The sequence below is a fragment of the Acanthisitta chloris genome, unplaced genomic scaffold (genome assembly GCF_000695815.1).
Source record: "Acanthisitta chloris isolate BGI_N310 unplaced genomic scaffold, ASM69581v1 scaffold3038, whole genome shotgun sequence".
In the NCBI taxonomy this organism is placed as follows: domain Eukaryota; kingdom Metazoa; phylum Chordata; class Aves; order Passeriformes; family Acanthisittidae; genus Acanthisitta; species Acanthisitta chloris.
This window is the reverse complement of record NW_008688496.1, coordinates 25632-46913: the sequence shown is the minus strand read 5'-3', so window position 1 is coordinate 46913 and position 21282 is coordinate 25632. Positions and strand designations below refer to the sequence as shown.

The 21282-nt window shown below is 35.8% G+C and overlaps 1 protein-coding gene across 1 annotated transcript; it reads left to right on the top strand.

Moving 5' to 3' along the window:
* The first annotated feature begins 8440 nt into the window (after positions 1 to 8440).
* Positions 8441 to 20845, top strand: LOC103808252 (aromatase). The gene is made up of 9 exons (XM_009081023.1): positions 8441 to 8656; positions 10323 to 10473; positions 12974 to 13128; positions 13699 to 13875; positions 14548 to 14662; positions 16376 to 16490; positions 17091 to 17253; positions 18651 to 18892; positions 20529 to 20845. Exons 1-9 carry the CDS (start codon positions 8512 to 8514, stop codon positions 20778 to 20780), a joined length of 1515 nt encoding a protein of 504 aa, XP_009079271.1. The 5' UTR covers positions 8441 to 8511; the 3' UTR covers positions 20781 to 20845.
* Positions 20846 to 21282: the final 437 nt, after the last annotated feature.

Below are 21282 nucleotides of genomic sequence, written 5' to 3'. Positions count from 1 at the left end.
GGAAATAATATTTGATTTAAAGATATATATCCCACAGAAGTCAGTCTTGACAAAATGTAGTTTAACTATAAACAAATATTTTCACGTTATTTAACCCATTTTGTGACTATTTCATGACCAATTTAATTGGCTTCTTACCCCTGAATTACAACACATGCACAAATTCTTTCTATCAGTAGATACACAGCACTGTCAGAAGAATGAGCTTCCACAAAAAAATGTACAGGCTTTTCATTTTTAGAAATGTACTTTTCATTAGATAAATGATCATGAAGCAAAAAACCAAAAATATGCTCATGTGAGAAACTAGCCAGACCATTCTTGGTCTCCCCTAAACCTCAAGCAACACCTGCTGACAAAGAAAGAAATTGAATTGAGTTCACATTCCATATATTAACTTCTTATTTTACAAAACTCCTAATTCTGAAGCTTTTAAAAGTTTAAAAGTTTAAGAAACTTAACAGGTTTATTGCTGCCAAGTGCATATAAATAAATACATAGACCATAAAGGATGTCTAAGGATACAGATGCCAATACAGAAGCTAATACTTGGTTTAGTTGCAATTTAGCAATAATGAAAGCAATGCCTCTGAGAGCTCATTTACCAATAGCCACGTTGCTGTCTAATACTACAGCCTGACCCAACACCTATGGAACAACACCCCAAAGCCAGTGAGGGATAGCTGCAACCACACAAATATTTGAAATATCAGAATTTTTCTTTCTATCTTTTCAAGACAGAACACAGAGCAATGATGTGTTTGCAGTGGCAACACATACAGAGTTTGGCTTCTGACAAAAATATGTGGAGAACACAAAGATAAAATACAACAAGAAAACCAGCATGGAAAGTTCAACACAAGCTGTTGTTATTCTGCTCAGCAGCTGAACCACAGCAATACTAAATGCCATAAACCAGTTTCAAATCAAGGGAAAGTGTTGGAAGTTTTCTATGGTAGTTTTCTCATGCTGCTATACAAAGTTTTCTTAACTTGGCATCCACAAAACAATTATCTATTTACTTCAGAGCTGATCATTCATATTAGTTTGCACATTAACAATCTATAAGAAATACACCATGAAATGGACCAAAACCAACCTCAAATCTGAAATCCTTCAGAATGTAAATGTCCTTAGTCAACAAGCAGTAAACAAATATGGTTGGCTTGTGAAAAGGAAAAAATATTAATGCATGACTTCCCTTTAAACTTTCAGGTTAGCTTATAAATTAAAACCAACTATAATAGTTTTCTTTAAATAAAACAAAGTAATTTTAACACTTCAGAGCATCAGATACTAAGGAACAGGTCTTAACCATGATTGTGTCCAGCTGTAAATACAGGACACAATAGAATTGAAGTTCTGCCCATTTCTGCTTGTACTGTAAACAAGTCTCTGCATAATAAATAGATATGGAAGAGTGTGTGCACATGGAAAAAGAACAAGGGTTCAGTTCTCAGACTGAAATTATGTTGGCTTCTATTTGTGTAAGCTGTGTCTCTTCAATGGGGTTGCAGTAATGCCAGAAGAATTTCTGCATGAATTCAGTCTTTATTCTCCCCAAACTCTCTGCATTCTTTATTTACTTACTTAAAGAAAGGCTTCTCAAAAGATCTTTCACATTCAATAAAATTCTAGGTCTCTTCCATCCTTCCCCAGGTTAAAAATATTCCATCACTAGAACTATTGTACATAACTCTTAAATATCTTCTGATCCAAGTGAGATCACAGTTCTTTGAATGCAAGACCCTTTTACCCATTAAGATGGGTTTTGTTATTAAAGGTGCTCTAATCTCTTTTATTTGTTCTGTTTAAATGCTAATGCTAAAGCCTTGAGCAAATTCAGAAAAAGAAGAGTGAAAACATTTTATGGGAATCTCTTACGTTTGTGGCCTGACAGTGACTGACAAGGATGCACAGTGTCTTACTGCCAGAGGATGGAACACAGCCTTGCTGAGAACAGAACAGAGTGACTGAATTTTCTAAACTTGAGAGCACTAAGTAAAAAAAAAAAAAGATGGTTTTGACCTATTTCACAAAAGAGCCTGTTGGGACTCATAGGGGTAAACTTACAGAAGAGGCAGCTGAGCTAGTTAAGGATTTCCCATAGCAGCCATTGAAACAATTTGGACTTCTCCTGGTGCTTCAAACCAGTAAGTAACAGGCACAAGTGTCCTAATCATGCTCCTGTGTTCGTCTCCTCTTTTAATAACATCAACACATTTCCCTGTAGATCTGTGGTCATTACTTTAATGTTTCCTGTAATCACTTAATGCAGCTCTTGAAAACAATTGAATTTTCATAAATGAAGTTTGTTTGAGTTGCCCAAAGCTACAACAAAAGAAAAGAGAAGCATCACAAAGCAGAGAAACCAGCCTTCAGTTTGTATCCTCATTCTGAAGAGATCTCAAACCAACTGGGAATGTAAAGGAAACAGTCCATACAAAAATACATAAGATAGTCAGTAAGTCCTTTCCAAACTCAGTGCAGAATTATATCTTACAAAATGTCATTGACAACTTTGTGCACCCCAATTTTAGAATAAAACATTTGAACGTACAAAATGTCATTGACAACTTTGTGCAACCCAATTTTAGAATAAAACTTTTGAACTTCCTTTGTTGGAAATTAAAAATACAACTAGATATGCTAGGCTAAGAATTAATATAATTTCTGCTAGTTGTACCTCCAGTTCAATGACAAATCTCTTTCCTTGTTCAGAGCCTCCAAACCTAATTACAAACTTTGTTTGCATTTCTGTTTTACTCTCCAGTCACAATTCTAATCAGCATCAGGCATGTCTCTCTCTGTCATTGGCTATTTTGCAGCAGATACATTGAGCTGTAGAGGTAAAATTACAAAATTTTCTTTTTGAAGCAACAGCCCCTGATCTATTACAATAAACAAACTTCCATCTCTAAGCAACTGATCTCTTAGCAACAAGAAGCACCTGCATAAAAGATGCTACAGAGAGTGATCACCAGAAAACCTATCCAGGTCTTTCAAAGGAGCACAGCAGCAGCAAGGATAGCACTCTCCAGCACTAAAACATCCAGAAGTAACAAGAGGACACAGGTAAATTTTAAATTCATATTCTAGCATTTTTCTTCAAACAGTGTGAGTAAGACATTACATAAATGGTTTTGGGTTTGAATGGGAAATAAGCTTTCTGGAGATGTTTGATCTGAGTTACTGTAATTATCTTTGGGTAAATGATATGTTGTCAATATCTAAACAGATATTTATTTTTTTAGTAGAAAATCTGTGGGTCTTAGGCAAAATTTTTAGTATTAAAACAACAGGAACATGTTCTGTATTTTGTAAGTATTCTACAAAGTTTCTGTTTTGAATAATGGTATAATGTTCTTGCAGAATAGTCATCCTCAGGAAGTGTTCACTTCATTCAACCTTTCAAAGTGTTGATATTACATCAAGAAATACTAAATCATTTAATATTTTTGCAGACACAGACTCTTCTGGTTAAAAAACCAAATCTGTTCAGTGTTTCTGTGGTCTCTCATTTAATTATTTTGACTTTAAAATGGATTTTGTTCATGTGTACCATGACAAAGTTAAGGTTGAATACATAGCATGGAAAGGACACTGCAACTGTTGGTGTAAGCAATGTAGAATTCGTTGGAAAGTGAGTGAATTTGGACAAACATTTCCAAGCATCATTGTCACAGCAGGGGAAAAAATGGATTTTAAGTGAGGTTAAAAAAAGGTCATCAGGTAGAAAAATCCTGGAGCTGACTCAGAGCATTTGTTTATTCTATCATAGCTTGATCTCTCTTAGTTGGTGCTTGCTGTGGAAAAGTTTTAGCTACTACATCTTAGTTAATAATTATTTCTGATTAATCAAGTCATGTGCAGGAAGAATGGTTTGGGAATAGTCATGCATTCTTCCTTAGTCTTGGTTTTTCAAATGTGTAGACAAATTTTTCTTCAGGATTAATTTACATACTTTGATAAAATAATTGATATTCATAGCCATGAAAAAAAAGTCAAAAGTTTCATTTATCTTTCTTACAGAGTTGTCCCTTCTGTGTCAAATACCTTTTTGAGTAATTTGATCAAGGTATTTTCTAGCAATCAAGTATGACAACAGAAATATAATTATGGTAGAGAGCTGCCTTTTAGCTGACAAATTAGAAAAAAACCACCTACCCAGTAGTAATAGAAACTGATAGCAGCTACATAGAGAAAAGCCTCCTCATGTAGGTGTGAATTGCCATAGTCATACTAAGGAAGTTGGATAAAAACCACATCAGAGAGAAGTTTCAGTTGTCTATGGACAACTCATTTCCTGGTTAGCTTTGAGTTGATTAGAGCTTTTGGTGTGCTAAGGAAACTTTGAGCTAGACAGGCAGTAAAACACACCAAACCAATGCTGCAGGTTGTATATCTCCACAGTTCTTTGTAATGGCTAACAAATACTGACAGACCTGTTCTGCCTCAGGAGATGGTATTTCAGATTAAACCCTTTTACCATTTAATGTGGATAATACTTTTCATGGATGTTATGGTGGTTCCTAAGCAACAATGAGACCTTTTGTGAAAGGTCTCAATCTGGCAAGTTATTTTTCCCAATCACACATCAGACTGCAATTAAAATCTCAGAAGAGAATGTAGTCCAGATTCTAATTTCAGATCATTGTACTTCTGAAAGAAAAATCACCATGCAATTACAGATCATTCAGAAAGCAGAAACTCTTATTGTACAGTCTTTTGGGAAGCACATAGCACACCTTGCCCCACACATCCTGTAGCTACAGGAAAATTGTATGGGCACTGACAAGAATGGAGAAAAATTACCACCAAATTTTAAGCTACACAGAGCAGGTCATCACTCCAAGTCTTGCTCACTACAGGCAATCAACTGGCTAATTATTTTGAAGACTTAACACTCTAGTGGAAAGTGATTTTTCAGGATGTGAATGTTTATCTCTGAAGATCAATGTAAACATCTAAAGTAACCAGCAATTTCTAGAAGGATGCATTTCAATCAAGACTTTCAAAATATCCTAACTTTCACTGGCTAGTCCCAAAGTCAACATCCAAACCAGCCTGACAGTACATTATTGGTACTTTATTTTGAAAGCAGAACAAAATCCAAGAACAAATACAAGAAAACTACTACTTATCTGGCCAGGCATTAGCCTTCTAGTGAAATGCACAACAAAAGTCATCTACACATGCACATGGAAAAGGCTGAACCTTTACAGTCTGCATGAAACCATCAGCCTCAATTGAGTGAAACCAGGCAACATGTAGAATCAACTTCTAGCAAGAGAGGAAGGCTACAGCATTTTATCTGGAAAAATGAAGAGTTACTGGGCTTATATAACCCAAATTATTTAATACTATTATTATTATTTCTGTGTGAAATAAGTCTATGTATAAAGTCTATGTATTTTTCCAAACTGTTGTTTCAGATGCTGCTAATACTGCTCACTAATACTCAGGAATTTATAACAAGTAGCAAACTTTTTTCCCCCATGTCTCTACTGACAGATGAACCACTACAAAAGAAAGAACTCCAGGACACACAAATGGCTCTTCAAGAGTTTTCAGGCAGCTTTATAAGCCCCACCTTCTCAAAATTACCAGAGATTTTGAGCTTCAATTCTAGAATATGATTCTATGAATTTGCTCTTTTACTGACAGAGTCATCAAGTCCAAATCTCTGCTGAAATAAGAGGTGTCAGCACAGCTGTCCTTTAGATGTACAGGCTTTTTTCTTCACTGTGGACCTTGTCATCATTCCTCATATCACCTTTAGCAAGAAAGCGTTTAACAGAGCCTAGAATTTTCTCCTAATGCTTTATAGTCAAGACTTAGAGTTCAGCAATCTCCAAGGCCCTCTGCTGGCTGCTGCTTTCCCAGCTGCTGAGAGCCATAATTACTGTCAACTCAGACAGCCTGTGCACATCCATTTTGTCACAAAAGCACTTTCTTATAATAAGTCTCTTTCCTCCTCCTCCATAGTGTTTTTTTCCCCCCCCCCCCCATCCTTCCTCTGCCCTATAAGTAACCTATGAGAACCTGCAAATCTCTAATCTGACACATACCTCAACTGGCTGCAAGGAAAGGAAATTACCTGTAGAAGATTTCAAGACAAAATGAGCCAAGACTAGTGAAAGCTTCTTTCATGCACAATGAGCACTACAGCTTTGTTCCATTGCTCAAATTTTTCAGTCTATTCAGTGACTACTTACTATCAAAATTTATTTGGTTGAGTTTTTGTTAGGAGCAATTTACCTCATGGACAATTCTTAAAACACACAATGGGTACAAGTAGGACTAGCAGTTCAGTTGAAGTATTTTTAAGGTGAATTTTTCATGGTTCAGTTGGCTTTTGTGATAAAAAAAGCAGCCAAAATGCAAGCCCTGAAAGCCTGTTTGGATCATACTCATTGAAATGAACCTCTCAATACAGGAAATGTCAATTGTTTGTTTTAAGAACTTGAGAAGCCACTTGGACTAAAAATAAAACTGTTTCAGAGCAGTTCAAGAGTACAAAAAGGATTTAAATTTAATGCATTGCCTTTAGTACTTTTATCTACGTGAGAGCACAGTCCAGGATATAAAAATGAAAGTAACAGCAAGGTGCACACTAATGTATGGGATATATAACAGCAAACCCCCCCCCCCAAAAAAAAAAAAAACCAAAAAAACCCCCAACAACATTTTTCTACTAAAAATTATAAAATTATTAAGTTGAGGCAATCTAGAGCCTAAACCCCAACCCATTGCTATCTGTATGTTTTGAAAACACAGAAACCTGCCTGCATTTCTCTGTCCAAACAAAGAAAAGCTTTAGCTGTAACCAAGATCAAAACTCAGGGTTGACTTTTAGAAAATAAAAGGGGGAGACTCATGCTTACAAAGTACACTGTACAAACATATCAGGACCTTGAACTCTAGCAGGGCTGAACCTACAGATACAATATGCACAGATACACATTGGGAGGTATGAACTTGGTTTATTTCATAGCACCCAAATGCATAACCAGCTACATACCTCTCTTCATAGGGAATATGAGGCAGAGAACCTACTGTACAGACACAACAGAATGTCTTGGAGATAAAAAAGAGCAAGAAAAAACATTGCACATCAGAGCCTATCTGTGGCAATGGGTTACAACGAGTTTATCCAGATTCAGAGAGAAAGCAAAAAAAATTGAAACTATTTGCCTTAAGTGTAGTTATTTCATTCTGTATTGCTGTAAGTTCTTATTAGTGAAAGGGACATTTTCTACTTGGACCATAAATATCTACCTTCTCACTATCTAGAAAGCAGCTAGCACATGCTTGGCTTGGTTTAATGTAATTATAGCACTGATAGTCACTACAAAGCAAGCTGTAATTTTTTCTGCAATGTGAGACCAAAGCACAAGACAAACAAGAAAGCACTTGCTGAAAGTAAACTGTATCAAAAATTTTCCTGTTAAGGAAATATACCCTTCAATTTTCAGTTACTGTCACAGAAGGAATAAAGCAAATCTATTCTCAGTTATTGTCAGACCAGAATTAAGAAGGTGTTTTATTAATAAAATACTGTGCAGATGCAAGAAGTGTCTTCCTGTGGTTATATGGTTCTCATTCATAGAATAACATCTTCCTTCTCAGGTATGACCACCTCTTATGTTTTATGAGTTAAGTCAAAAAGATGCAAAACAACTTTGAATGAATCCTCCTGAGAGTTAAGTCAAAAAGATGCAAAACAACAAATCCTCCAGCTCCCCCAGTGCATAACAGACCTGTCCATTTCTTGGGTTTCTTCCCTGTGCCAAGTGCCTGAGATAAAATATGGTAACAGACAATCTACAATCCTCTTTGATATGGCATATGCTCTATTTTTCAAATATTTAGCAGAAGAACCATAAAGAAATGCAATACATTCTATTACTCTTATAAGTTGACAATAAAATAAAAAAGAAAAGCTATAATACATGTTTCAAATAAAAACCTGGGGCACATTTTATCTGCATCATTAAAAACTACCATGGTTACTCTGGAAATTCCATAAGTCTGGCACTACAGGCATGCAGGAAGGAAAGCAGCTAAGTAACAGAGAGAAAAGCTTAAAAGTGAACTCATTCAATGCTTCCACACGTGTTGAAAGTTTAATTTCTTGTGTTTTGGTTAGAAATTTGCAAGGAGTAAACCTCAGTATTGGCCAGCCAAGTCAATATCAGAGATAAAAGGTCTGTCAGCCAAAGCATCCAAAACTATGCTTCAACATCAAGGTCAGCAAAGCTTTGTTATTTCCAAACAAAAAGAGTGTCTGCTGCATGTCTCTTTCGACTTGTGATGAAGCTTGTCCTGGCAAGCTGTCCAAGCAGTCACTCTCCTTATGAAATACAGCCACGTCAAGAGCTAGTCTGCTCCTTTATAAGAGCTCCAAAGGGCTTGAGAGGTACTGACTGCAGCTTTGACAACCTCTGCCTCTTCCCCCTTTCTCTCTCTCTCTCTCTCTCTGAAGCAAAGCAGAATCTCTTGGAAAAAATGGTACTGGAAACTCTGAATCCAATGCACTACAACATCACCAGCCTAGTGCCGGATACGATGCCAGTGGCCACAGTGCCCATCCTCATTCTCATGTGCTTTCTGTTTCTAATATGGAATCATGAAGAAACTTCATCAATACCAGGTAAAGGAACTTCAGCTCTAGTGTCACCTAAAAGCTGTCAGAGTATTTTTTGTTTGTTTCTCAAATTTAAGTGGAAAAAAGTCACGTTGAATAATTGTTGTAAGACAACTAACTTTACTATGAATCAGTTTAAATAATACAGCTTTCCACAAGAACTGATAAAAGAAATCATGCTCATTCTAATCTCAGAACTTGCATAATAATTCTAGCTTGGCCATAGATGACATTTAGTTTTTTACTTTATTATGTATATGTTGGAAAAATATAATACCATTTTACAAACTCTAGATGTTCCAATTTTCATGTACATTATAAACTACTTTCTACCTGTTTTAAAGTTTAAATCTTTCTGAGTCGTCTCTACTATAAACAAAGTATTATCTCAGAAATTATTTCATTTTTTGTAGATTGTCAATTTTTCTCTCCATGTCTAGCACTGAAGACCCTCCAGAACAGAAGGACATCAGTGGTTTCCCTTCCCTTCTGTAATAGTTTGGTGACCTGTGGTACATTACTGGATCAGCTTATTTTTCCTCAGATGCAGCAAATGACCTGGTGCTGCACAAATGAGAACAGTGCACACATCTCCCCAAGGTGTAAGCCTAAACCAGTACAGTGACTCCTGAATGAAATTCTGAGCCAAGACCCTTGCCAAAGATCCTTTAATATGCTAAAACTCTTTGAAAGTTAGAGAACAAGAGAAGGTATTCACAGAAGGCTGTGCATTCTATTTGAGTGCTTGGTTGGATGAACAAGAAGATAGAACAAAATCAATATGCTGTAAATTTACAGGTATTTAAATAATCTGTGGTCCTATTAGTAAAGGGTGAAACCACAAGCAACTTTACCAATTTTTACACAGTATACTAAAGTTTTGTAAGTATTTGGGGTTAGTTTGTGGAATTAGATTTCTATTTTACAGAAAAAGGGGCAAATTTAGCTCTCCCTGAAGAAGGAATCTTCCTCTTAAAAGCAATTAAAAGTAAATTCTCTCCTGCTCTCTCCACTTTCTCCTTCTTGTTCTAAGAGAGAAATTTAGTGCTGAGTTACAGCAGAAGGATTTAGATGAGAACTTTGTTGATTAAATGCTTATTAATCCATTCTTAGCTCCTACTTAAGCATGTTTTCACAATTTCTCAGCAAGAAAGTACTTTTTCCTTTAAATATCTGTTTCATCACTCTAGTATTACTGACTTTAAAAGAAGTATAATTCATGAGATTAAATTGTATCTAAAGGGCAATTACTCTTATAGCTGTTACTGTCACACCTCAACAGAAATTCAGTCAAGTTCACACAGAGGATTTATTAAAATCACAAGTTAATAAATCATATGCATCTTTTCTAGGTCATTTCTTCTTTCTAATATCCAGCCATTGTCCCTCCAAACGTAAGCAATCTCAAAGCAGCAGTTGGAAGTCGTGCAAAGTAGTAATGAATGTCCTTCATTGTAGGTACAGTGACAGCACTAGAGGCTTCCAGAGATACTAAGTGATACCAGCACAGACTCAAGTCACTACAACAGTTCAGAACAGGATTGTGCATGGGAACTGTGCAGTGCAGACTGTGACTGTCCTGTTAAACAGCTCCTTTCCAAGGGTGATGTGCAGAGGTGTTTCTTTGTCAGTAAGCACTGTGAGACCAAACCTTTCTTACCCTGTTTCTTAGGGCCAGGATACTGTATGGGAATTGGTCCTCTCATTTCACACGGGAGGTTTCTCTGGATGGGAGTAGGCAATGCCTGCAACTACTACAATAAGACCTATGGAGAATTTGTGAGAGTTTGGATCAGCGGTGAAGAAACATTTATAATTAGCAAGTAAATCCTTGTTTTCTATCCTTAATAACATGAAAAGTTTTCTCATGTTTTTACAACCTCTTTGCTACCTTTTTTTCTAAAATGGAACCAAAGTTATTATTTTCAAAAATTATCTTAACATAAACCTTTCAATTCCTGCTAATCACAGACCTTTTTCTAATCTTTTGCTTCTTTAAAGACTCCACTACTGAAGTCTTGGTGAATTCCCTTACTCTTTTTGTGAAAAGAAAGATTAAGCACTGTGGCTGAGTCCTAAAAAACATTTACTATCTATTTTACTATTCCATTTAATATTAGGATCACATTCTATTCAGGAACCTAGACTGACTGCAATGAGGGATTAAGTCAAATTTTAGTTTCCTGTGTTTCTAAATTAGTCCTTAAAGGGGAAGTAATTCTTGAAGGTTATGACTCCAATTCAGCAATTTAATTAAGCAAATGCAGCATTATAGGATTATGAGTAATTCCACTCCAATTAATGGGATTATTCATAGTCTTCAATTATAGACAGTATTAAATGTTAAACTGCAGTCTATCAATTTATTAGATCCACTGGAAGCTTGTTTTCTTCTTACATTGGATCCTCTGGATGCTTACGAGTTATGTCATGAAAAAGAAAAGAAACCAACAGACTTACGAGTTATGTCATGAAAAAGAAAAAAAAACCAAGAGTAGTGAAATGTTTACCATGTGTAATTGATAAAGAATGCCAACATTTTTATTGGCAATATCAATCAATCCATACTGAGCTTTCATTATGTAAAAGCTTTTGAAAGACAACGAAGCATAGAGAACTATCACAGAATTTGCCATGTGTTGCAAGTCAGCTTCATCTCTATTTTAACCTCCGTAGAAAGAAGGAATCATGACAGGAGAACTATTTACATTCCTATCCTACATAGCTGTTGCAAATAACTAACATAGGAAAGTGTTTTGATAATACTATCAATGTTTTGAAAATACTATCAACTCCTATTTCTGTCTTTCACTGTCTGTACCACCAGTTCATCAGAGTGCTGATAGCAATGCGACAGCTGCACCAGAGTTTAGAGTCAGTGCATCACTTTTCTTCAGATGTTTTTTTGCTTAAAATCATTGACTGTACGTAGAAAATTAGTATTTAACCTTTTTTAAAGCAAGAATGTAGAATAAAGATTTCAATGGATCATACTAAAAGCTGAAAACCACACCACAAAAACTAAATACTCAAAACTAAAAAACACACTGCAAAACTAAATATAACCTGAATTCTATAATGGTATGCTCTTTTCACCAATGTCATCTGAATTTTTAGTATCCAATCTAAGACTGAGAGGCTAATGCACAGAGAAGGACTTGCTGTCTTGGTTACAACAGGAGGACCTCGTTAACTAGTTTCGTATGGAAAATCTGCTTATTTTGTCACTTGACAAAATCCTTCCCTAAAACATCACGATGTGTCTCCTGCATAGAGATGTGTGGGATGGAAGGAAGCAAAATGAGCCTGCTGCACCTTTCTCTTCCTGGCAACAGCTGTCATAATTCAGCAGTAACTTTTCACATTCAGGAAAACAGAGATGATATCCCTTGACATGCAAAAAACCTTTTAGCTTAACTTTAGCTCTGGGTCACTCAAAACTAAGTGAAATCCCAAAGTCAACAGCAAAAGTCACATTTACTTTGCCTGACTGACAAAATAAACTGACCCCACGTAAGAAGCCTGGGATTTAGTCCATAGAGTATGATACGTGGTAAAGAAAGAAGCATATTGTTTCATTTCAATCTGTTCTGATTTTCTTCCTTTTTGTTGGATTTTGTTTGATCAGGTTTTCATCACATCCACATTTCTGAGGTGCTAGCTCCCTCTAAGGGAAATGATATCTTAAAACAAGAATGCTGGTCACACTTTCTGCTAGCACCTGCAAATTAACCTTGGCAGCTCTAAAAAGAATTATATATATCATGGATTTCCCTTAGTGGCTATTTCAGAATATTATCCCACAAATAGCATCATAATTATGATGCTGCAGATTTAAGTGATGCATGTATATATTCATACTTTTGGTTTGTGTCTTGGAATGACCAAATAGTTACAAAAATATAGATATCATTTAGTACACATCATGGTGAAAATATCAACTGTCATGTATTTTACCTTATCCTCTGAAATATCTGACATTGGTCACTGCCTGAGCATATCTTACATAGCTGCACATTTCTATGTGTACACACTATTCAGTTTAAGATCCTTTGGCAATCATTTGCATTTTAACTGAAAAATGGGTTTAAATCTGAACAGAATACATTATTGCTCTAATATAAATTCTAAAGGCATTCATCATCAAGATTTTTAATTATGTAAAAGGAACAACATTTCCTGTTAAGCATTGTACTTCCTGCTAGATTAAGAATGCAAGTCAGCACTTCAGAGCAACTGTAAAATGTCAGAATAAAAGTGCTGTGTACAAGCTATGAAACACAGGTTTGTTTTGGGATTTTTTTCTTCTTCTCCCTTTCCCAGATCCTCGAGTGTGTTCCATGTCATGAAACATTGGCATTATGTGTCTCGATTTGGGAGCAAGCTTGGATTACAGTGCATTGGCATGTATGAAAATGGGATCATATTTAATAACAACCCAGCACACTGGAAAGAAATTCGACCCTTTTTCACCAAAGGTAAATCAGGGCACACTAATACGCTGCATCACTGTGGCACAGAGACAACCTTTTCTGAAATGCTGTTCATCCTAGACTTCAGTATGTCCTCAGTGACATTACAGGTTGCTGCACAGGTACCAACCATACTGTTTAAGAGCACCTAGGAGTTATAGTCTAAGAAATTTCTGTTGTCCTCCCCACAAATCCTCAATTCCCTGCTCCATGTCACCGCGAGTGAATGAGACAGGACACCCACAGTGCCTGTGGAGCAGGTGATGCTATGGATACCCTCGACACAGAAAGAGCACAAATGATGCCAAATGTCTTCACATGATGTGGTATGAACCTAGCATAAAACATTTGAGGTACAACGTGGCTGGATGGAAGGAAAGTTTGGGCTTTGAGCTCGTTGCCATTTGAACTCACAATGCTTACGCTGTTCTCTCAAAGTTAAGTTTCAGAATGATTTTATACCACTCACTGACATGATAACATTTGTCATTTTGCTGACACCACTCACCAACTGAGAAGTCATAAATAAGATAGAAAAGTGAACAAATCTTTGATCATTTTGCACATATCTTTCAGCTCTGTCTGGCCCTGGCCTGGTGCGGATGATAGCGATTTGCGTTGAGTCAACAATTGATCACCTGGACAAACTGGAGGAAGTAACGACTGAATTAGGAAACATCAATGTGTTGAATCTTATGAGACGGATCATGCTTGACACATCTAATAAGCTTTTTCTTGGCATCCCTTTGGATGGTATTGACAGCTTTATCATTATGCCTTATGATGCATGTCCAGTCCAAGGAAAATTCACTGACAGCACTCAGCAGTTTTGTTTCAAAAAAACAGAGCAAGAACAGACTCTTATATCATCATCTAATGAATTGAAAGTGATTTATCCTCATTTTAGTTATAAAAGAGAATTTAATATGACCAATAATGTACATTAGCTTGTCACACTCACCTTAATGAATAGTAACATTTCAAGAGATTTTTATACACCTAATTGGTACAATCCCAATATTATATGCATGCAAGAACCTGAAATCTTTCCACCAAACTAAATTATTGCCTTGAGAAGTTCACCTGACAATTTATGTCTTCTGTGATTTCTTCAGCCTCAAAGCCACATATACAGAAATAATAATACTGGGCTGCCTAAATTACCCTGTTTCAACATTCTGCAAACATTCTGTTTCTGCTCTCCTGCAGGAGAATATTTGGTTCTGGTTGACAAACCACTATGTCCTTTTAACTAGTTACTAAGAGTTTATACAAAGATCTATGTTTTCAATAGTGTGCCACAAATGTTACCTACAAGTTGTAGGTACTAATTTAGTCAGAGTAGGGAATGGGACCTTATTATTAATTTTTCTGAAGAATTTCTGTTACTTGATTACTGACTTTTTTTTTAACATTTATTTTCAGAAAATGCCATTGTACTTAAGATTCAGAACTACTTTGATGCTTGGCAGGCACTTTTACTAAAGCCTGACATATTTTTTAAGATTTCTTGGCTGTGCAAGAAATATGAAGATGCAGTGTAAGTATCAACAGTTTTACAGATTGTTTGCACAAGATTCTTTCTTTCTGTGCAGATCTTCCTTGATGCTTTTCTCTGCCTTTTAGAAGTTAAACTGTGAGACCTGCAAAGGTGACTGCTGAAGTCTCCTATCCACAGAGCCAGGACAGAACAAGATTTGTCACTGATGCTACAAGTAGCTGATTTCATGGGACGATTTAAAGCCCTTTGGTATTTAGTCCCACCAAAATATTAGTTAATGCCAACTCAAACATGAAACTCAATTGAGATTGCTGGTTCAGTTCAGACAAGGAAAAGACATCAGATGGGATAAAGTTACATTTGCTGCCTAGTCAAGGACAGTGAAATATTAGGCTACAGCTCACTGAAATAAGAACACCCATCTACATTCAGGGCACAGCCCCAGAAGAGTTAACCCTTGAGCATATATTTATTTACTGGGTCTCTCAATATCCATTTTTGGGTCAACAACTCACTTTTCTTTGAGTTAAAACTTGGTGCTAAGTGTGATAATCCATTTCAAGGTTTTTTTTCCTAAATAAGTAACAAATACATTTTGCTATCTTCCTCTGGGTAAAAAATACAAAATGCCTCTTCTCTTTTTATGATGTTTGTTCGCTGTCTTCTGCCAAAAAAGTACTGGCTATAAAAAGGCAATCAGTTTGCACATTTTGGATTTATATTCTGAGAAATATCTACTAATGAAGTATGTGTGATAAATTGTTTTAGTAGTGCTGTAGAACATAAAGGCTTTAAGGGAAAGATGGAAGTTCAGCTAAAGTAACTGACAGCTCTGGTGAACTAGACTCAAGATTTACCTTCTCTGATATTTGCTTGCTAGTTTTATTATGGCACTGACTATTGCTTTATGCTGTGATGCTAATAAGAGCTAATTGTTATTACCAGAAAGGCCCTACAGGTAAATATTGATATTTCAAAAGCAATCCATTTAAAATGGACTTATTCATAATTTCCTACTACTAAAAAAAAAAGAAGAGAAAAGGGAGAAAACCAAAAGGTAAAGATTGCTGGACTTGAAGCAATGCAAATAACCACCAAAGGATATGAAGACTTCTAATATCCTTCTGATAAAGGATGTTATAAATACTGAGAATTTTACAGGGATTGAATTTTTAAATGCATTAATCCCTACAAACCCAGGCACATTTTAGATCCCAACAGCAACAAAAACACAAATGCAAAGCCTGAACATTTCATTCGAAGCTTCTTAAAAAGAATTGCCTACAAATCTATAGCTAATTGAAAAATGTCCCTTTTTAAATATGAAAATTTTAAACCAACTTTACCCTCAAGGAACAATTTTTCTAACAATCATCCCTTATGTCCTCTAAGTTCATTTTATTCACTGATAAAGTATAAGATAGCAGGAAATAAACAATTTTTTTGGAAATGTGTTATTTAATAGGATTATTATTTAATAGGATGTACAGACATTTTATCCTTTTCAGCCTACTCTATAAAAAAAGAATAAGACTTCATCACAAACTAACAAGCAATTAATAAGCAACAAGAAAAAACACTTACCTTTAGCATTACTAATTTGCTAAGAATCATATAACCATACCTAGGATCACTGAAATTTTTGCCATTCTTAGATGTTTCTCTTGGTACAATCTCTCTATTTCTAGTCATACCTTGGTGTATACTAGAAGTTTGCAGATATTAATCAGCATGTTGGATTTCATCTTTCAGGAAGGATCTTAAAGGAGCAATGGAAGTCTTAATAGAACAGAAACGACAAAAGCTTTCCAATGTTGACAAGTTGGAAGAACACATGGATTTTGCATCCCAGTTGATTTTTGCACAGGTATTGGGAATGTACTCAAAATAAGGCTAACTTTGAGTTTTCTGACGTTCTCCTGAGCACAGGCTTTGCCACTTAAACTCCATGTACCTCTGAAAGTCAGGCCCTCATAAGGGAATGCCAATGACTTGGTGCTGTGCAGTCCCTGACAGTGATTCAAATGTTGAATATTTGAATTTCAGGAACAGATGTTTGTCTTATTTATTTCATGACTTACACAACATCCTTAAAACTCTTTCATCTGTTTTGAGTGTCCTTCAGTCTTTGCCTAAGCCCTGTATTTTACCTTGCTGTTTTGCCTTTTGTTTGCAAAGGTTTCAGCTGTTGTACAAATCCTATCTTGTATAATCTCTAACAGCTCAAAAATTCTGTGGTGAAAGGCAATAAGCTAATAAGAACCTGAGCTAAGAACAAACTCCTGCTTTTCTGTAAGATAACACACACCCACCAAAACATGAGTTCTTTCATTTTCTCTGAAAGATTAAAAATAAATGCTATTTAGCATAAGATAGACTGGCAAGAATTGGTACAGTCTATAGGACTCTGCTGGCACCAGAGATCAGCCAATCAACATTTTCTCCAAAATTCCCAATCTTTTTTCAGAACAGAGGGGATCTGACTGCTGAGAACGTGAACCAGTGTGTGCTGGAGATGATGATTGCTGCTCCTGATACTCTGTCTGTGACTCTCTTCTTTATGCTAATACTGATTGCAGAGCACCCCACAGTGGAGGAGGAGATGATGAGAGAAATTGAAACTGTTGTGGGTAAGCAGGAGCTGCAAAGTCAGTGACAATGAAAAATAATTTTGTTTCACCAGTGATCTAATGTCAGTTACTCAAAGGCTGAAAATTATAAGTGTTTTCTTCTAACAGAAGCATTTGCTGTAAAACATATGAACTACCAGAGATGTAAAAGATTTTATTCAGCGACAAATGAAAGAAGATGAGAAATTTGTAAAGTAAATTAAAATAGGAATCATCCTCAGCAACAGCAGTGCAAATCAGCACTGAAATTATTTTCCATTTACCTTGAAACAGCAAAAGGGGACACTCATTTCAAATACTTCTGATCACCAATATTTCTCTAGGATGAAATACAGAACTTCTCTAAGTTTCACTATGACTGTAGAAGGGAAAGACTAGATAAAATTACAATTGTATTCTGCTGTCATCCAGACTAGATAAAATTAAAATTGTACTCTGCTGTCTCCTCTAATTACTAATTCCTAACTATTCAAAACACAATCAAGATATTCCAAATTTGTATTCTTCCCTTTCTCTACACTTCATTTAAAGCCTGACACTGAACTAATATAGAAACTAATTTCATCCACTCTTATTTAAAATTTACTTCTGGTCCATTGAACACTACAAAAAGTATAACAAGTCTTTTGCTCTTTTTCTATGGTACTTTTAATAAACCTTATTTTATTGTCCTCATGAGAGTTTAGTACTCACATGTTCATTTTCCCTATTTCTTTCTAATTGCCTTAAAATCTCTAAGGCAGTAGAATTTTGTCACCTTTTCCTTCAGCAAATGACCAACTGGGATAGCAAACTGCCTTTTCTCTTGCAAAATTCCCACTGCAGTGGGAGCCTGCAGATCTTGAACTGAAAAAGCTGAAATAAGGCTCCCACTGGCAGCACATCACACACTGACACTGCTGCTGAGAGAATCAAGCTGGGAGGAAGTAACTGAATCAGTAGGACTTAGCTGCACATCCAGCCAAACTCACTCACATGGTAAAGATTTAACTCCCTACAAAGTTATCTCCCATCTGCAGACTATTCCCAGATTCTGTCTGCTGTCACCTCTTGGAAGATTTATTTGTTGTGTCTCGTTGCTCTCAGTCATACAAAAACCAGGGAAGGACTTCCAGAGTTTTGTCACTGACAAGAAAGCAGAACAAAGACTCATAATGGATTAAGAAGGTGAGAAGATCATAAATTAATAAACTAGGTTTATGCTGATGAAAAACACACCAGATTTCCTGACTAAGTAAGGCTACACACAGAACTCCTTAGAAGCTGTTGAATCCTTCCTACCATTTCAGAACCTGAGAATCTTCCTAAAAATATTCTGGTGTTTGTACAATGAAGCATTAAATTTATAACCAACTAGCTTCTTTTATAACCAACTAACTTCTGCTTTATCCCACAAGGTGACAGAGACATACAAAGTGAAGACATGCCAAACCTGAAAGTCGTGGAGAATTTTATTTATGAGAGCATGAGATATCAGCCAGTTGTGGACCTGATCATGAGGAAAGCTTTGCAAGATGATGTGATTGATGGTTATCCCGTGAAAAAGGGAACAAATATTATTCTCAATATCGGACGTATGCACAAGCTTGAATTCTTCCCAAAGCCAAACGAGTTCTCTCTTGAAAATTTTGAGAAAAATGTAAGTTTTCGATCTTGTTTCTTTGGGAAAATTGAGTATTATTGATCACTAATGTCTCTTCCTCTTACTTTGATGAACTTTGTGTTTTCCCTTTGTCTAAGTGACTAGTTAGCTATACATTCTGCTTATTGCTATTGTTATTTCAGTTAAGAAAACAAAAACTAGAGATATGAGTGTTCAAGCCACAAACAAGGTCTAGAAGTGTTACATTTTTCTTATAAAAAAGCTAGGAGTACCATGTATGCCACAACCAACAATGAGCACTAATCAACCTGGTTAATATTTCTAAACTCTTGTTTGATTTCCCATAGCAAACTCTGAACAGTGTTTAAAAAAAAACCAAAACAACCGCTTAAGAAAAAAAAGTCTTTGTAGAAAATTCAAGAAGAGACTAAGTGATGAAGTTTATTGAAATTGTTATTCCCTCTGAATAGATTCCATTTTACCACCCATTATTTTCATTCTTGGTATTTCTATCAAAATGGGTATCTTGCTTATTTTATGAGTACATTTTGCTCCTAAAAATATTTCCCCTTGACCAAATATTTGACCACACATTTTCTATCTGACTTGATGCATTCTCTTTGCCAGATAATTATTCTGGCAGGCACAATTTTCCCACAGTTCTCTAAGTGAATAGCAATCCACAGCATTATTTATGATAAGATGCCATTGTTAGAATCTAAACATTTTTCCATTTTCCCAAGCTGTGCATTTGCCATTGTGCTGCACTGCCAGCTGCTGCACTTGCTCTGGGTTATAAACACTTGCATTTACATATCATTTTTCAAAATGCACAGCTCAGTTTGTTTGAAAAAAAAATTTAAGCAGAAAATATTTTTTTCAGTCTGAAAATAAGAAAAAGTACACTTTCCCCCAGATATTTATTATAAAGAAACCTTTTCTATTTTATTGTTGGATCTAATAGGAAATCAGAACACTGTTAATATCTAACTTTATTAAATGGAAGTTACACAGATGAAAAAAATTACTTATAGACAGACTTTCTTTTTAACTGATCTATTCCACTGCAATAAAAGTAGCAGAAACTGGTTGTGTGTTCTTCAGCAGTTTTGGGAATTCTGCATTTCACATTTCAGTTGATAGGACAGGATACAATCACTTTATAAGTGTTATCTCTCTATTGGATATCAAATCAAAATTCTAACATTACATTTTATGACAAATTAGTCCTCGGGAGTATTAGCTTTTTAATTACAGATGCAGTAGGTGTATGGCTTTGTGATTATCTTGAGACCATATTTCAGGTATTTATGAGCTTTATAATGAACCTTTTCTGAAAACATTTTACTGAACTTTAATGGGTTTGAAGAGCAGAAGCTTCACTCCATTTCACAGCTTGTGGTAAAATCCCTGTAGTTCACAGGACAAACAGACTGAAATGCATGGGCAGAATTCAACTGCTTAGCTGTACCTTCCCTGCTAACTTTCAAATTACATACTACAATTAGTGGCTCTGTAGTTTGGTCTGAGTTGCGTGGGAGAGTTAAAGTCATTTCTCCTAAAATTTATTTCCACAAGTTTTTAAGAATATATCTACTACCAATTTCCATCATCATTTTGGCTACTTTTATGAAGAAAAAAATTGTCTTAAAGTTTATGTTATTCTGTGCAGGTTCCTTCACGTTATTTTCAACCCTTTGGATTTGGCCCTCGGAGCTGTGTAGGAAAATTTATTGCCATGGTAATGATGAAAGCAATTCTGGTGACTCTTCTGAGGCGATGCAGAGTACAGACAATGAAAGGAAGAGGCCTGAACAACATCCAGAAAAACAATGACTTATCCATGCACCCCATAGAAAGGCAACCTCTGCTGGAGATGGTTTTCACACCAAGAAGAAACACAAACAAGAATCAGGGTGACTAAAATGGATCAGTATTAATGTTTCAGGGCTTTCTTAGCCACAGCCACTAAGAAATGTTCATCATTCCTCGTTAAATATATAGAGTAAAATGTTTTATTGCCCCTAAATGACTATAGTTTCAGATGACAATTTGTTCTGCCTCTATAGCAGAACCAGGTCCTGGTCACAACTTCAGTGTAATAAAGACTAGAAGTACAAAACAGTCCTGTTGCTAGATGATGCCATGCCATATGCACAATTCCTGGCTACTTTTTAAAACCAAGTTCAAACAAAAAGAGTTATGTCTTCCCTTTCAAACACTGCAAGTTCAGAGGTTTGAGGGTCAACAAAAGAACATGCCTGATGTGTGTTTAGTTCCAGGACTACATGAGCCCCTTTTCCCCCATCTCCCCAAAGTCAGACCTAGCACAAAAAGTTCTACTACCACAAAAGCTCTAATTCTCTGTGTTTGTAAACAGCTGAATGAGTAATGTTAAAGTGAATTTTAAGACTAAGAAACAATTT

Bases quoted from the DNA above. Each gene is read 5' to 3' on its own strand.
- LOC103808252 (XM_009081023.1), top strand. From the start codon at position 8,512: ATGGTACTGGAAACTCTGAATCCAATGCACTACAACATCACCAGCCTA. The intron at 13,876-14,547 runs GTATTGACAGCT...ATTTATTTTCAG, and splicing joins TCTTGGCATCCCTTTGGATG to AAAATGCCATTGTACTTAAG. The intron at 18,893-20,528 runs GTAAGTTTTCGA...TATTCTGTGCAG, and splicing joins TTGAAAATTTTGAGAAAAAT to GTTCCTTCACGTTATTTTCA.